The following is a 17,926-nucleotide window of genomic DNA, read 5'->3' on the forward strand; positions in this document are numbered from 1 at the left end:
GAAGGACATATGTGGACCACGGTATAGAATCGAAGAAGAAACGAGTGTAGTCATCCACAAGTGTCACGTAAACGGAATCATCAACATACTGTAGGTAACCTATCCTAGGATATAAACTAGGGTTACCAATCGATCCAGTCCGTGAAGAAGATGATCCACTGTGATATGATGTTGGCGCCGGCGCAAGAGGCGATGGCATTGGCTGCATGTATGGCTGGTGAGGTTGGTAGCTAGGTCCGCTAGGGTATGCAAAGAAGTTATCTACAAAAGATGATCCAGTATGTCCCTGGGACTGGGACTGGGACTGGTAGTCATAGTCCCCTACCCCACTAAGCTGCCCATATGATGATGATCCATATCCATATACACCGTAAGGTTGTGATGCACCATAATCCGATGCCAATGGAGTGGCATGTGCGTCAAAAGATGGGGCACGCCAATGTCCAGTCGGTCCTCCCTCCCTATCACCCATACTCAAACCACCAACAGAGCTAGATAGGTTATCAATGTCCATGTGATCAGGTTGCAACTGTGTTTGTTGACCCCTACGCTTCCTGTTGTATGTATGTAGGGGGCCTCTCGAGGGTGGGGGTACGGGGGCACGTGCTCCGTGGTCCATATCTTGTGTGGCATGATCAAACTGTCTCTCCAGTGAATCGGAGTGGCTCTACAGGTGCCGTATCCTGGGCCTCCTGGCCTACCACATAACACTCTCGCATGCCGTCATATTCTTCACCAGCATCACCACCACCAACATCACCACCAGCATCACCATCACCACCACCAGCATCACCATCATCACCATCATCATCCTTTGAGGACTTAGACCAGTCTTCATCATCAGCAACATTGCCACCAGTGGGCTGGAATGGTATGGGTGAGGCTTCCCTTGCATGTATCCGACCCTCGTCACCATATACTCGCCCACATCAGCACCAATCTCGGAAGCTATCATGGGGTCGGGCCTACCTCCCTCCTCATCCAACACTGGCTCACCTCTATCCCTCACCCAATCCACAATAGGGTCCTCATCGTCTGAGTCAACTTGAAAGATGTCAACTAGATCAATGGTGCCCCTCTGTCCCTCATGTCCCATGCGTATGTGTTGCAGTTTCAGCCTCAAGTTGTAGTGCACATACACCATGTCAGATAAACGTTGAGACCCCAATCTGTTGCGCCTCTTGGAGTGGATGAGTGCAAAGGTACTCCAGTTCCTCTCACAACCAGATGCAGAACATGTTTGGGCAAGGACTTTAATTGCTATTCTTCTTAAGTTTTCAGCCGATTCCCCATACAACACCCACCATTCAGCTGCATTACAAGTTTACAACAAAAAAGACGTGTCAAATGTTGTTTCAACTTTCAACTTTCAAATTTCAATACATATGTAATTTAAAACTTAAAAGAATTACCAACATCACCACGTGCTCCTTGTATCGCGACCTCGGTTCCAAAACTTCCCAATGCATCCCTAAATACCTTGATCTACACCCTGTGGAAAATTAGTAAGTACTTCTTCACTACTTATTTGAAAGCATCAATAAGTTGAGTTTCCAAATGAACTCACTTCATTGTTGCAAATTGCTTTAGAGCGCACCATCCGGCTCCAACTTCTTCACTACTTGTTTCACAACATCAATAAGTTGAGTTTCCAACCCAAGCCTATTGTTATATTGATACTTAGGGTTCCAGTAGTATGCTGAAATATGACATATAAAATAGAGGTATTGTCAAATGCATAGGTAATTAGTAAATAATAATACTATGAATTAGTAAACATAAAACAAATTTACTCACCAGCCTTACGCAGTGGATGCATAAGTTGATTCTCCCAGCGAGCATTTATGATATCTAAGAAGTGTTTGCTACTGCGAGGAGCCACACTATAGACACTATCTTTCATCAAGTCTATTGCAGCATATAGGACTGGCATGATTGGGCCCTTCAGAGCGGAGTCAGCAACATGTAGAACTTTAACTACTGGTTCTAAAACTTTCACCACTTTGCTTAGTTTGGTCCAGAAGTCCTCAGATGACATCGTTGTTTGTGCTTCCCTCCCATTTGCAGTCTTGGAACCCTTCCATTCAAACCACTCCTCAGAAGCAAACATGCTTCTCAGCCCGGCCTTCTTTGTCTCAATGCTTTTGAGAGCAATGTAGTTGGTGGCAAATCTTGTGATGCCAGGCCTAACCAAGTCACCCCCACATTTTTCCCTCAATAGATTGAGTGCATAGGAGTGGTTGTATACAAAGTTGGTAACTTGTCTTGCACTTTCAACCACAGTCTTCACCAACTTTAACTTTCCCATATCTTTTAGCATTAAGTCAATGCAATGGGCTGCACAAGGAGTCCAGAAGAGCCGGTACTTACTATTGTTCATCATCTTCTCACCGGCCAGCTTGAAGTTACTTCCATTGTCCATTACAATCTGGACAACATTCTCAATACCCACATCTTTTTCCACTATTTTGCATCCTTTATCTCTTTGGATGCATCCACAGATTTGAGGAACACTGTCCTTCCATCACATTAAACCATGAAATTGATGATGGACTTTCTTGGAGGCCCAGTCCATCCATCTGCCATTATAGTCACCCCATATGTCTCCCACATATTCCTCATCTCACTAATGTACTCATCAATCTCACTCTTTTGTTGAGGTAGATAAACATTCATTACCTCATATGGGGTGGGGCCCTTAAATCCTGGGCCAGCCTCTGCAATGGTATCTATCATGGTATCATAATGGGGGCCTTGTGCGGTGTTCTTGGGATGGTATGGTACAGCATCCACTTAGCTATTGATTCTTTAACCAATCCCTTCATCCCCTTCCATGCTCCTTTGATTCTGGGTTGACTGCTTCCTTTCTTCTTATGCAATTTAGGATCAAATGTTGATGGTGGTACTGGTACTGGTAGAGGTGTTGGGGTTGCCCTCACACTTTGTGATCTTTTAAAATGATTCAAAGTTCTAGGACCTCCAGAACTGCCAGCTCCTCCACTACCCCCTACTCTTTGTCTCTGCTGATCATCTTGAAAACTTCCTCTACTCCTTGAAACAGTCCGCCTAAAATCCCTAGCCTCCTCTGCTGTTTGTATGTCATCAGGTACTGCAATGTCATCATCAGAGGAGGAGGAGGAGGAGTCATCATCATCATCATTGTATCGTCTTCCTCCTCCCATCGAACTCCTCACTGTATCCTCAAGTTGTTCTCTTATCCTTTGCTTGTCAGCCTTCCTCTTCTTTCTTCCCCTCAAACTATCACCAATCTCCTGGCTACTTCAATAGGGACCATATGACAACCTACAACATCTTTAGATCCTCCAATCGGATGTTGTTTAAGTCTCTGGACCCACCTCCCATAAATTGCATGTGACAATAGTTACATATAGATTTTCTCTTATCCCCATCAATGGGAGTACCATGTAACCATGCAATGTCACCCCTATGCTGGCTGGCTGGTCGGTCTCTCTTGTTCCCTCTGTTCTCTTTGTTCCCTCCGCCCCCTTTGTTGACTACTTTCCCCCACCTTTTGCTTGCCCTTCGCACGTTGTCTATCACGATCCGCCATAATGATACTTGTTTACTGCAATGTAAGTAACACAAATAATTAAAAAACTTAATATAGATGCACTTCAATTGACACTTTTAGATTACTAATACACTTGTATAGTTATTTAATATTTTTTCCCTAACCCTTATATTTTTCACATAATTAAAACCAATTTTTTATATATAATGTTAATATAAGTATTGACCTAACACAACAAAACCAAAAATTAGTAAACATAATATACATGTAATGCATCTCAAAACATATAGAAATAACTTTCATATTTTTTCATTATTTTTTAAACTTAAAACTCATATTTTTCCTTATTTATTTCTGTTTTTTTAATTTTTTATATATTTTTCTTAATTTTCAAAAATTAAAAGAATTATTTAAGAGCAGAAAAATAAATTCGACACTGTGAAGCCGTAGATCGGCCATTGGTGTCTAACATATATTTAATTCATTACCATCTAAGTCATATTACCCCTAATTATTTCCTATTTTAGTTGTAGGAAAATGAATTTTTAAAACCAGAAAAAAAATAAAAAAAATACATATGGGAAAAAAATTTCGACACCGTGAGGCTATAGATCGGCCTCCGGTGTCTAACATATATTAATATCATCAACATCCAACAACATTTGTACAAAGTTTTTTTTTTTTTAAATAGTTTTAGAGAAATATAATTTACCTTAAATAATGAAAATAGGCTTGGATGATGAGCTTAGATGACCCTCCGACGTCTTCCCGGCGACAAGGAGCTTCAACAATGCTTGGATGAGGCTTGGAAGGGAGGAAGAAAAGCAAAAAATGAGGAAGAAGAGAGAAAATTTGATTTTCAGCAACTCTCGGTCGAAATATCGACCAAGAGCTGCGAAATATGGAATTATAAGGCCCTTAGTGTGACACTATTTGTCACTTTTACAATATCTCGCGATATATCGTGAGCTCCACGATATATCGACGAGATATTGTATTTTTATGTTTCGGAAGTGTTTCGTATCTCGGACATGTCGAGATTCACGAAATATGGCGATATATCGCCGATAATTCGCGAGATTTTATACCATGCCAGTCGAAACAAGGCGAAAGAGGAGAAATTTCTACGAAATTTGTCAAAATCAATCGAAATGATACTTTTTATATAAAGGCAATGTACCATTCCACCAAAATGGCCTAAACGGTAGGAAGTTTTTGGCGAAACCTTTCAACGAAATATTGTATTCTGTTCGCTACCGTTTCACCTAAAAGCTCGAATTGTTAGGGAAGGGCAGCGTACATTGATTCAGCAGCAAATCGAAGGATTTTGGCCAAAAAACCGAATTTCCAAGTGATTCTGGTGCTTCCAGTTGAAACAAGGCGAAAGGGGAGAAACTTCGACGAAATTTGTCAAATTCAATCGAAATGATACTTTTTATATAAAGGCAATGTACCATTCCACCAAATTGGCCTAAACGGTAGAAAGTTTTTGGTGAAACCTTTCAACGAAATATTGTATTCTGTTCGCCTAAAAGCTCAAACAGTTAGGGAAGGGTAGCGTAAATGTATGCATCAACATATTCCCTTCAATTTGACCTGCATTTCCCTTCAGGTTCTGTCAAAACCAAAATATTTCAGTGAATTTCGAACCTTGTGACTAGTTGACTACTCATGTGCCGACCTGTAGAACCAAGAAGTCAAACTCCACTGATTGGTAATCTCTGCTACAACAGTAAGTTCCAGATTTGAAAATAAACTGAGTTTATAATTAGGTTTTTTTTTTTTTTTTTTTTTTTTTCCAATTCCCTGATTCTAGAATTCTACTGTTCGGTTACCTTCCTGATGAGTTCTAATAAATCAAAGTAAGATTTAATGAACTGAAAACACCACAGGACAGAACCGCAGTGTTACCTACCTTAGGTAACAATAGGGCAGAAAATAGAAGATGTAATACTTTACAAACCAGCCAACCGATGAGGCTAAAAATCAGGTTGAAGGCTGGCCTAAATCTGCTGAACTTAGGGCTAAAAAATATCATCAACGACCATAATTGTCAAGGCGTCGCCTAGGAGACGCCATGGTCGTCTAGCTGGCGTTGCCTTGATTTTGAACCATCTCCAACACCTTGGGTTGCCTAGACGCCGTGACAACTATGTCAATGACCAACGATTAGATGTGAGTAATGAAGGGTGGTGTTTTATTTTTAACATGAAATTACTACTTTGCCCATGAAATTAACCATGTGCTCATTCAAGAGCAAGAGTGCTAAATCAAATGAAATAGAAATTCTGAAACAGCTCCTCAGCTATTTCAGAATTTCTATTCCACTTGATTTCTATTTCACTGAAATAAGGTGCAAAAATCAAACCAAACAATTTCAGAAATAGAAATCACCCCCTGAAATTGAAATAGAAATCATACCAAATCAGGCCTAAAATTAGTAAGTAAGAGAAACTAGAATAACTTCAAATCAGCAAATAGGGATCTTTGCTGGGTCATTCCATAGCTGTCATACATAAGTCTAGAAGAGTCCTATTAAATTTAGTTTATGTTTTGGGGGGTTTAATAGTTTAGCAAGTTAAAAGTCCTAGTATTTTCTAAGTTAGTTTACTTATTTCAGAAAACTAGATAATAGAAGGATGCTATTTTTTATTATTTTTGAATCTTTAAATACATGTAATGATGTAATCACCCCTCCCTTATGTATGAATGGAATATAGAATTAGATTTGAACTGTGTAGCTGAGAAGATTTCCTCTTTTCTCTCTTTCTATTTCTTATTTACTGTTCACTCTCCCTCTTCACTACAGATTGCACCCTCAGTTCTCTCTGCTAGCAATCTGCTTTCTTCCCTAGGCAGCAGCCCCTTCTTTTCTCCATCACAGGCTGTTAGAACATACAAACCAGCAAGTTTCTCAACCCCTCGTTTGTCAAGAAAATAGCCTAGACCTGGGACTGTATTGCAACCAATCAGTTTGTTGATTGGGTTGGAAGGTTGCATCACAAGCTCATTCAGTATCTTTTTTACAGTTGAAAGATCTTCTTAAGTGTTTGTATCTCTTTTATTTCCCCTGATCTGACAGTTGGGCCCTTTCAAAAATATTTAAGTAGGTAGTCCATCAGAAAATTATCAAACCGACACACAAAAAAGTGTTTATTATTAAAGTATATTATGAGTAATTATGGCGGTCAATGCTTTTTTATCTTCCAACTGCTTTGTTCAAGCATTCTCAGTATCTCACTGCAGCAGAAAAGACAGAACTTTGCCTCAAGTAAAAGCTCCACTCTACAGCAACATTCAGAATTTCCTTCTAGAAAAGAACAATGAGTATTGCCAATAATGAAGATAAAATATAACTATGTAAGACAGAAAAAAGGGAAATTTTCATTTCAATAAATAAATTTGATAAAGAAATATAAATAAACAAGAATATAACTTCGTAAATCATGTAATCAAGTTAAACATCATCTGAAAGACCCTTTAATAGGAAAATTGACACACCTTCAACTCCTCAGCCATTAGTTTGTTGTTTGTATTTTGAATTCCCCGCTTGACAGCAATTTTAACAATAAGGCTTTTCTCCCAAAGCTTCACAATGGCAGCAGCCAACCCCTGGTGATTTCTATTTCTCCCTTTATCAAGAGAAAGTTCAGGAAGATAGTTTCAGTATTATTTCAGAATAGATAAGTAACCAAAAAAAAAGGGCACTAAATTTTCAACCATATAAAAAACTAAAAATACCCATTGCAAAATGACAAGGAAGTGACTTGGCAAGTTTCCGCAAATTGGTCATCTCTGCATTTGTCAGTCGTGACCGCATTCCCGTTGGAAGAAGTCTGAAAGGTGTTCTATAGCCCGGAATACTTTGAGGAAGCAAGTCAGCATCTACAGGTAACACACCAGTACTCCACCAATCAACAAAGCGAGGACCTAAACCATCTAGGAGCCTGTTGTATTCTGTCTCCTCTTCAGTCATGCTCTCATTATGGCCAGGACTCATCACTGCCAGACTGCTAACTTCTGCAGTTGAAGCAGCATTGTCCTCATTTTTCAAAATTGAATTGTTATTAGGTAAAACATCTGGGACAAAAAGAGCATCGCCTTCTTTGTCAGTAGATTTAAGTCTTGAAGCCGGCCCTTCGTAGTTACTTCCCCGATGCACGACCATAACACTTCCTGATCTCCATATAACTAATCCTCCAGTTCGATGCTGACCAGAACAAGCAGCAGTTAGAAAAAGGATTTGAATCATTCCCACAAGAACTACTTCAAACTAACATAGAGGACAATGATAACCATTAAAACCAGGCAATAAAGACAACAGAAAGCAAGCAAAGATGCTAGATTTTGGAGCATCAGATGATTAAACCAGTAAGTGGAACTGCTAGGGTAGTATCACAACCACAATAGAGTAAATAGAAGAGAATATAGATCCCAATGGAGATTATTCCCTTGAACATAGAATATTCTACTAGTTGAAAGGAACCCAAGAACACAGATGGTCCAGGACATTAATCATGATGGCATATTAGGTATCAATGCAATATTCAACAGAATTGATGTCCCAATGGAGATTGAAATATAAAGATCGCCCTAGAGGATGATGCATCATATGCATGGAAGAAGAACTCGGTCGGAACTGCAGGTTTCGACCGAGTTGTCTCGGTTTCGCAGCCTACCAAGACAAGATAAAGGTCGAATTTATATTCGTTTATATTCGACCAGGTTTCGATCGGTTTCACTGGGTTCTGACCCTTTTTCGGCCATATTTTGGTTATTTCGCAAGTTTCGAGTTTCCCATAACAACTATATAAATTCACTTATCCCCATCGAAACTGGAGGAAAACTACCTCCAAACCAGGATAGACACTTATTTATGCTAAATATCATCAAAGTAATGTCTTACTGAAGATATTTGGCATAAATAAGTGTCTATCCTATATCATCAAAGTAATGTTTTACTGAAGATATTATTCATAAATAAGCAAATACCCCTTATTTGAATCATAGTTCTAGATCTCGAAAAACTCGAGAAACTCGAGCTTGTCGAGACGAAATATAGTCCGAAATATCAAGCATGTCTTCTAGTTGGTCTCCTATCAATCTAGAACTACATTACATGCATCAACTCGAAAATCTCAACTGAAATTTCGGTGAGATTTTGGTACTTTTGTACTGTCTTGCCGAAATGGTACAAAGTGCCTTATAAAAAGACACAAACTCGACCAGACTTCAAAATTTCGAAGTAAACTCAACAAAGAAGGGGTTTTTGGCTAGATAAGGGAGAAAACCTTGGTTCTTGATTTTTTGCCACATCATCATTGAATACTACTGAGATACACTACTGGGGATTGACACATCACTACAAAGAGATCGATTGCTGCTTACTATGGAAGGCACATCATAGTTCATAACAGTAAGCAGTCACATACTCATAGTATTGTATTGTTGGGACATGGTAGTTGGGACGTGAAAGACTAGGGTTGTAGGGTGTCTAGGACTTATGTATTGTTCACGTACTTGGGTTGGGTAATGTAGTCCTAGATAGGTAGGAGACCTACTAGGAGCCAAGCAATAGGATCTAAAAAAAGGCTGCTGGTTTGATTGGGCAGAATTAGGGTTTTTAGGTTAAATTCTAGGGTTAGGTATGCGGGAATGGGGTAATGTATATCTGATTTTAATAGGCAGGCTTAGGGGAAGCTATTAAAACAGATTTTAACAAGTTTTGAAACAAAATTCAATTTCCAGAATTTTTAGGGTTAGGGTTTGGGTTTAGAATCTAGGCTGAAAACTAGGGTTTGGACTGATCAGAATGGGCTGCAGGTCTGGTCGAGTGGAGGGACTGGTATGGGGAGGCTGTGATCTGATTTTGGTGAAAAACAGATGTAGGATGAAGGTTGGACAGGTTTTAGGGTTTCACAAAGACAATGTCAGATTAGGGTTTATGGGGAAAATCAAATAAAAATAAAGTGGGATCAATTAGGGGGAAGGAAAAGGAATGAAAACAGAATTTAAAAATTCAAACTTACAGCAGGAATCCACCGGCAGCAACTTGAACAAAGAAGGATGGAACCACCTTCAGTGATAGATCCTCCCAGCCGTCACGGCGTAAGGAGTCAATTGGAGTCCACCGATCCCGTTCCACCTTGAAATCCACAAGGATGCACATTCACAAGGAGCAACAGCAGCAACAAAGGCAGCAAGCATAAAGCTGAGTTTTTATTAATCAAAATTCGTATCCAATGATGGCCTCCTTTACAAACTTATATAGAAGACTCAAAAATAGACTTAGACACTAAAAAAGAAAGGCCTAACCCTATCCCTAACCTATTAAGTAACTTAAACTAACTAGGAAACTATAATACTAAAGGAAATAGACTCAAAACAAGGCTGGACTTATAGAGTCCTAATCCAGCCCAACTTACATCACATGGCCACTTAACCAAGTCACATGATCACTTAAATTGAACCAATTGGTTGCAACCAATTTGAACCGGTTCAATTAAAAAACATAAAAATAAACTAAGTATTGGGCTAATCTCGTATGCAACCTATATACCCCTAGTTTAGGCTCATTAAAATGGCCAATTATATAGAAAACCCTTGGGATCAAAGGCCCAACATATATATATCCCAACCCTAGACTTATTCCTAATAAAAGAAGCCCAGTTTGGTGATAATTCTGCATCATTGGGTGTCTATATAATATGCATTATTTACACTTCACTGTACTTTGTAGTTTGTAGTAAAAACTTTAAGTCTTTAACTATTTCTTAAATAATTATTCAATATTATGTGTCTTCATCCATTATTACATAATTTCAAGTTTTACCTACCAATTATGTTTCTTAGAACTCAAACAATGTGTATTGTGTAGAATAGGCAACTTTACATTAAGGTTTGACGTTTACTGCCAACCAAGGATGCAAATCCAAAACACTACATTGGGTGCTTTTCTTTACAATTTGAAGATTTAAATATGTTTAATAAGTCTAAAACAAGCTTCCCTTAAAGTTTCGGAACCAACAGTGGCCATTTGCCCACCGAAACATCATATCGAAACACACACAAAAATACAGAAACTCGTCAGGATCTCAGCGGATCTCGGTCGTTTCGACCTGGTCGAGACGAGTTTCGAACTATGATTTGAATCCAATAAAAATAGTTTAAAAAATCAAATTCTAAAAAGATAAAAAGTCAACCCCCCCCCCCCCAGTTCAGGAACAAAAACTGGATTTTCGATGGTAGATGCAATTTTCAACTTTTAAATGCCGGGGGTTTTCTCAAATCTAAAAATTTTCATAAATCTTAATATGATAAAACATTGCTAAAAACCAAAAGAGCAGTAAAATATTCATTTATTTTGATGTCTAAAAAAATATTTCCATTTAGAGTGATTTTAAACAGCATCCATGCACACCAAATTAAGTTTGACTGGAACATAACTCCTTTAATATAAATCAGATTTAAGGAGCAATAGTAGTTACCAACAGATTTGGCATTTTGCTTAAATGAGAAGAACTTTTCATATAACTCATATACCAACTTTCCAACAAATCCAAGATAGCTTTCTTGGTTGACTTTTTATTCTTTTGGACTTTGATTTATTAACTATTTTTATTGGATTTCAAATAGGGGGTATTTGGTTATTTATGGATAAAAATATCTTAAGTAAATGAAATACCAAATATAAAACCATTTACTTAAATGATATTTGGCGTAAATAAGTGTCTGTCCTAGTTTCCAGCCAATGTCCAACAACAATATACACTATCAAACTTGAGTCAAAAACCACAAGCACCATTTTGAATGTTTTTTGTGTGAAAATAGTTCATGTATTGTGTTTAGAATGTCAAACATAGGCTGTATACAAAAAATCAGATCAAAAAAAGCATTTCCGGGCCTCGAAACCACCAACTCGAGTTGGCTGGGAAAAAATCACAGGTTTTAACCAGTTTCAACCATATCTCGGTTTCTGGCCAGTCGAAACCTGATCGAAACCCAAGTTTTAGAACCTTGGTCCCATATGATTAAAACTCTATCCAATGTAGGTATAGAGATATTATTCATACAATACTCTATCCTATCCTTAAAAAACAAGCAAATAACAATTACTTAATGATATAAATACTCAAACTAGACTAATAAACTAAATCCAGTATTCCTACCTCCCCTACCCATAATTAGGCCCATTAAAGTGGCCTAATATGATGAAAACCCATTGGACCAAAGACCCAACACATATATAACCCAACCCAAAGCTTATTTCTAAAAAAATAAGATCAGTTATGTGATTATCTGCATCACTTGTCAGGATGACGAGCAAACTGCAAATGGATTTAGTGATGCTTGACATGATTCAAGGTTATGAAGCAACAGATTGTAATTAGGAAGCCGGAAAAGAATGGTAATGGCTAGTTATAAGGATGCCATTGGTATACCATTGAAATACAAATAAACAGAAAACAGAAGAAGAAACTAGGAATCCACCTTAAGCGTTATGAATCCATGCTGCAAAGAGAAATTTAGATGAAATCAATATTCCTTGTCAGCTTGAAGTTCATAAAGCTAGTGATTTTGTAATGTTCATGACCTACCACTTGGTAGATACAGATGGGGCTCAAATTGACCACTTAGATGGGTGCAGATCTCCATCACATGGCACTACCCTGTTTGGCATGAGGCAGGTTGCAACCATAACCAAATTCTCTAGCCTCGTGAGTAGACCTAGACTCAATAACTCATTATATGACAAACTAATAAATCAAATTACCAAAGTAAACCATTCTTCTCATCAAACTACAAGGCTCGTTAAAAATCCTAATCAACGCCCCAAAGCTGAAAATAATTCCCAAGGTAACCCCTTCCTATTTAATTGCAAATATGTCCCTAGAAGCACAGGAGCCAAGAGAAATAAAATATAGAATTCATTAAAAAAAAAACTAACGACCAGTCTACTCAAATTGCCAGCCACTACTTATCAAGCACTTTGATCCTAACCAACAACCTAACCTAATCTTATGGACCCCTACAAAAAAAGAAACTCCTTAAAATAGCTGAAAATCAGCAAGGGTTCACTCCTTTTGGATTCCCGTCACATTTTCAACTCTCACAAGAAGGTAAAGATCATTGTTTGATGTGTTCAAAGGACACCATAAGATGAAATAAACTCTTCCATAAGGATTCCTCTCTTTTTTTGTTCTGTTCCCTTCATTTCCTTTTATTTGGATAAAGCTAAGTAGGGTTAATCCCTCCCCCCTCCTTTTTCTTTCTTTTCTCCCTAAATCTCCCAGGGCAGGAGTCCAACTGTAGTTGTAGCAACAGACTCTGTAAAATTATGTCTTATAACCCATGGTAATATGGCATGATGTTAATGCATAATGCCATAAAATACCAGGAGAACCACAAGCAGCGTACTGACAGCCAATACTCCATTTTTTAAGATTGTTACATGTGTTAACAATACTTTAATCCCAATCCATTATTTTTATCCAAACAAATGCAGTTTATCATAAGATATCAATTAACAATGAAATATAAAACATAGTACAAACAGAACCCGGTCCACTATATTGTCAAAGTCCACATTATTTCTACTCATATTTCCCATTGTAAATTAAGGGTAGGTGGTAGCAGCACGGATATGCTGCCAAACTTGGCCTGTACCCAGAAATAATGAATAGTCCTCCCCCAAAGCTAAAATGACAATGCTAATACTACTAGTACAAAAGAGCAAATTCTACATTAACTGCATATTCATATCATTTGATGCTCATGTGGGTAGTCAGAGAGTCCACAAACCTCGACAATTTCATGAGCAGTCTTCATATCATGAGCAAGCGTCTCATGGAACTTGAGCCTCACCAGCTCGGACTTCCTCCATTGCTCATGAATCTTTTCAAGAATGACCTGAGTAACACCTGCTTTGGGTATATTAATCCTGTCCCTAAGCGTCATTCCAATCGTTCTCAATCTCCTCAGCTCTGCGTCCTCAATGGTCAACTCTGCCAACGTCGGAGCCTTCACTTTCCTTTTTTTTTTCAATTCCATCCCCTCTTCATCCCCACTCTCTTCATCATCCCTCTCCCATGGTAAAACCATTCCTCCATTCTTCATATCATCAGAAACCACTGAATCGGGCCGACTCCAAGTCCGCTTCAACAAGTCACCCAATTTCTCTTCCCCAGTAAGCGGCACCGCATCATCTCCCTCGACAAAATCCTCCTCGTAATCATCATCAGACCCCAATCCTAAATTCCGCAACCGATGAACGATCCTTGCAATTGCATTTCTCCCACGGTCTCCATCAAAATACTGACTCTCCGCCCCATCTCCACCCTCTTGAGGCCGCCTCTCAGAATTGGCAATTCTCCTTTCCCCGTCTGTTTTGGTATCTGCTTTGGCTGGAGAGGTTGCAGGGGGCCATTTTTTGAGCCAAGGAGAGGAAGGAACCCGAGGTTTCCGAGAAATGGTCGTATTTCTTCGATGGGTTTCGTCGTCCCATGGGTACCTTCTGTTCTTAGGGTTTCTCCCATCGTCTGAGTAGCCCCTTCGTTCAGCAGTACGCAGAGAAGAAGAAGCAGAGGAGGAAAAGGTCCTCAATACGAAAAATGAGGGCTTTGGAGAAGAAAACAATAGCTTGAGAGAAGAGTGAGAGCGTAATTGAACTGAACTGTAGAGTGGAAGTTCAGATAATTTAGCCGTTGAGAAAGCCATAATAATTGTTTCCTACATAAGTGAATAATTGAACCCTCGTTATCTAATATCTCCTCCTCCTCTTCCTCTTCCTCCTCCTCCTCTTCTCATGGCTGAAGGTTTCTCAATTCGTACACGCAGTGATGGGGAGTACAGTAAAGAAGGAAGAACTCGAGAACCGAAGAAGATAAGAATATACAGATTGAAGGTCCAAGGATATTTCTTTAGCGCGAAAACTACATGGATTCTGGGACCTTAACCCGAACCCAGTTAGCCACTTACCTGCCTAGGTTTTTTTATTATTATTATTATATATTCTTTGGGAAAGAGAACGCCAGCTGGTCGTGCAATGCACGCCACCCCTGCGCCTTACATGAGCATGCAAAATGATTGCCACACCCCTTGAAACCCCGAAAATGATCAGGAGCGTGACGGTCGTTTTGCGCACTTCTATGTCAGGGCACAATGGCGGTGTGTCTAGCATGACTAGGTGGCCTTCTCTGTCCCTTTTTTTCTAACTTGAATCAAATGTGTCAGTCCTATACTTTACAAAATTATGGCAGTGTTGCTCCCATGTCAGCACTATGGTCTTTTTTGTAAAATCCCTTTCTTCCTAATTTAATCATGCTTTGTATTAAGAATCCACACTGTTGTTTTCCTTAATAGTCCCCCCTTGCATATATTTTTTTTTGGGAAGCAGTTTTCTGTACGGGAGTGTGGCCTACGCCAACACTCCCATGTGTCTATCTCTCTCCTCATTAAAACAAGTGGGCAGAGGTGTCTTTTCACATGGGGAGGAGAGAGATAGACTCATGGAAGTGCTGGCATAGGCCACACTCCCGGACAGAGAACTTTTTCCCTTTTTTTTTTATAGTAAATTCAAGAAAATCTCATCTCTCCATGTCTATTTATTCTACATTCTAAACTCCTCTCTACCCATTTATCTCTTGCTCACACCCGACATGGTTTGTGTGTTTTAAGAAAACTGTTGGCGAGACAAAGGTGAGCGGGAGTGTTAGCAAGAGAAGGACGCCAAATCACTCTAATCCCAAGTTAGTAGGAGATCGTGGAGAATTATATTGTGATAGTGATTACCAAATAAAGAGTTGTAATCAATCTATATTTACCCTATGTTAGGAGAATAAATCCTTCCCCTAAAAATAAGTTGAATGGAGATTAGCATCCTAGATGTAGTCTACGAGTGAACCACGTTATTTCCTTGTGTTCTCTATCTCCTTTTCTTCTCTTATCTTCTTCCTTTCTCTGATCTTCTATGTGATTGAGATTGAAAATAAAAACTATGCCTACACATCAACTGGATTGAAGCTCAGTTTTGGAACTCGTGCATTGAATTTTGAATTGAAGATGTGATAGGGTTTCGTTGGGAGAAGAGGTTGAGCAGAGAGAGAGAAGAAGACAAAGAAGAAGAAGAAAGAGAGAAGGTGACGAAGAAGAGAAAGATTGGAGATAATTCTTCTATATCCATTCATAGGTCATCATTACACTTATATACCCCATAGAAAAAGTATTGTAATACTAATATCTCTAACTATATGTGGCCCCCATCCCCAGAGCATGTCACAACCAACTGAGTTGTGTTTGTTACACATAGTCACGTAGAGCAGCAGGTCGTTGGGTTCTTCTAGTAGAACGATGCGTGGGCATAATCATTGGGAGTGCATTTGTGGAACCTGTTGCCACGTTGTTGGCCAAAGTGTCACGCATAGGCTGCGTATCATTGCTATCCTCTCCAACACGAACCTTGTCCTCAAGGTTCAGTTGGGGAAACAAACGGCGAAGCAAGGAGATGTCCTCCCATGACGTGTCTTCTAGGGGTAGCCCTTCCCATTGAACAAGCACCTGGGGAACCGATTGTCCGCAACGCAACAAGGTGCGAAAACACATAATGGCCTGAGGAGTGGGGTTAATATCAGGCTGGACGAATACATCTGGGAGTGGCAGCAGTTGGGAAGGTTGGGCACCTCTGAATTCCTTGAGAAGGGAGACATGGAAGACAGGGTGAAGGTGAGCCATAGGGGGTAAACCAAGCTTATAAGCCACCTTGCCAACTCGAGCCAGAACCTGGAAAGGACCAAAGTACCGACACCCTAACTTATGATGAGCTCTGTGCGCCAATGATTGTTGTCGATAGGGCTTCAGTTTAACCAGGACCCAGTCATCCACTGCGAATTACCTATCCCTGCGTCCCTTATCAGCTTGTGCCTTCATGCGCGCTTGGGCGCGACCCAGATTGGTCTTGAGGAGGCAAAGTATCTCATCCCGAGAGCGTAACTCATGGTCGACAGCCTCGTTAGGGGAGCCATCGGAAATATAGCGGAGCAGCGTTGGCGGGGCACGGCCATAAACGGCCTGAAAAGGCATTATTCCCGTTGCCGAATGAAACGCCGTGTTATACCAGAATTCAGCCCTGTGGAGAAATTTCACCCATAGCTTGGGAGCGTCTGAAACAAAGCATCGCAGATACAGTTCCAGGCATCTATTCACCACCTCCGTCTGACCATCCGATTGGGGATGATAGGCCGTACTCATGGCCAAAGTAGTGCCTTGGAGAGGGAATAATTCCTTCCAAAAATTACTGAGAAACAGGGGATCACGATCACTTACAATGGATCGAGGAATGCCGTGAAGCTTGGTAATATGAATGGTGAAGAGTTCTGCAACCTTAGTACTGGTAAAATTAGGAGAAAGAGCACAAAAATGTGCGTATTTGGAGAGGCGATCCACGACAACCAAAATCCCAGTTTTGCCACTTGATGATGGTAATACCGTAATAAAATCCATGGACAAATCCTCCCATATCTGGTCCGGCATCGGCAGTGGCTGAAGGAGCCCTGCAGGGGATGTGGTGAGCACTTTCATGTGTTGGCAAACGGCACAGGAAGCGATAAACTGCTTGATATGGGCACGCATCCCTTTCCAGTAGAGACTACTTGCAATTCTGCTATAAGTGCGATGGAACCCTGCGTGTCCTCCAATAGGTGACGAGTGAAACTCGCGGAGAAACATCCCACAAAGGGTTGAATCCGAAGGAATAACGAGATGATGTTTATAGTATAACAAACCATCGCGGTAAGAGTAGTGGGGGTGGGCCGTAGGATCACTGGCCAAAGTCTCGATGATTCCCTGTAACTCAGAATGTGTCGTAACCTCTCCTCTCAGCTGCTCAACAAAATCTAAAGTTGCAGTAGTAAAAGTTAGCAGAGCCTCAGGTGCTATTGGAACTCGAGAGAGGGCATCAGCCATAGTGTTGTCCCTACCCGAGCGATACACAATATCAAATGCAAAACCCAAAAGCTTTGAGAGCCAATGCTGCTGTTCTGGAGTTTGGATTACCTAATTAGAGAGCTCCTTAAGGCTCTTGTGATCCGTTTGAATGGTGAAACGCCTGCCCAACAGATATTGACGCCATTTCATCACCACCTGGGTGATGGCGTACATCTCCCTGGCATATGTTGATGCGGATTGCATTTGAGGGGATAATTTCTTACTGAAAAAGGCCATCGGATGGGATTTTTGGGTGAGAACCTCCAAAAAACCAACACCGGAGGCATCGGTTTCGACGGTGAAAGGAAGGCTGAAATCAGGGAGGCGTAATACCGATGTGGTGGTCATGGGGAGGCGCAATGCCTCGAAGGCTTACTGTGCTTTGTCACTCCAGACGAAGGCATCACGCTTTAG

At 40.2% G+C, this 17,926-nt stretch overlaps 1 protein-coding gene across 3 annotated transcripts in view; it reads right to left on the bottom strand.

Moving 5' to 3' along the window:
• Window positions 1–14,340, bottom strand: part of LOC122664164 (CRM-domain containing factor CFM3, chloroplastic/mitochondrial) — a 49,361-nt gene extending 35,021 nt beyond the window's left edge. For all 3 annotated transcript variants that reach the window (XR_006333301.1, XR_006333300.1, XM_043859867.1), the window contains exons 1-3: window positions 13,334–14,340; window positions 7,274–7,742; window positions 7,034–7,164 (exon numbers count right to left, since the gene is read on the bottom strand). Coding sequence is in view for 1 of the 3 variants with exons in the window: in XM_043859867.1 (XP_043715802.1) it covers window positions 7,034–7,164; window positions 7,274–7,742; window positions 13,334–14,248 (1,515 nt within the window). In the remaining 2 variants the exon portion in view is untranslated. The remainder of the gene's footprint in view (window positions 1–7,033; window positions 7,165–7,273; window positions 7,743–13,333) is intronic.
• Between the last annotated feature and the right edge of the window lie 3,586 nt (window positions 14,341–17,926).

This window comes from Telopea speciosissima, chromosome 6, assembly GCF_018873765.1.
Source record: "Telopea speciosissima isolate NSW1024214 ecotype Mountain lineage chromosome 6, Tspe_v1, whole genome shotgun sequence".
NCBI lineage: Eukaryota > Viridiplantae > Streptophyta > Magnoliopsida > Proteales > Proteaceae > Telopea > Telopea speciosissima.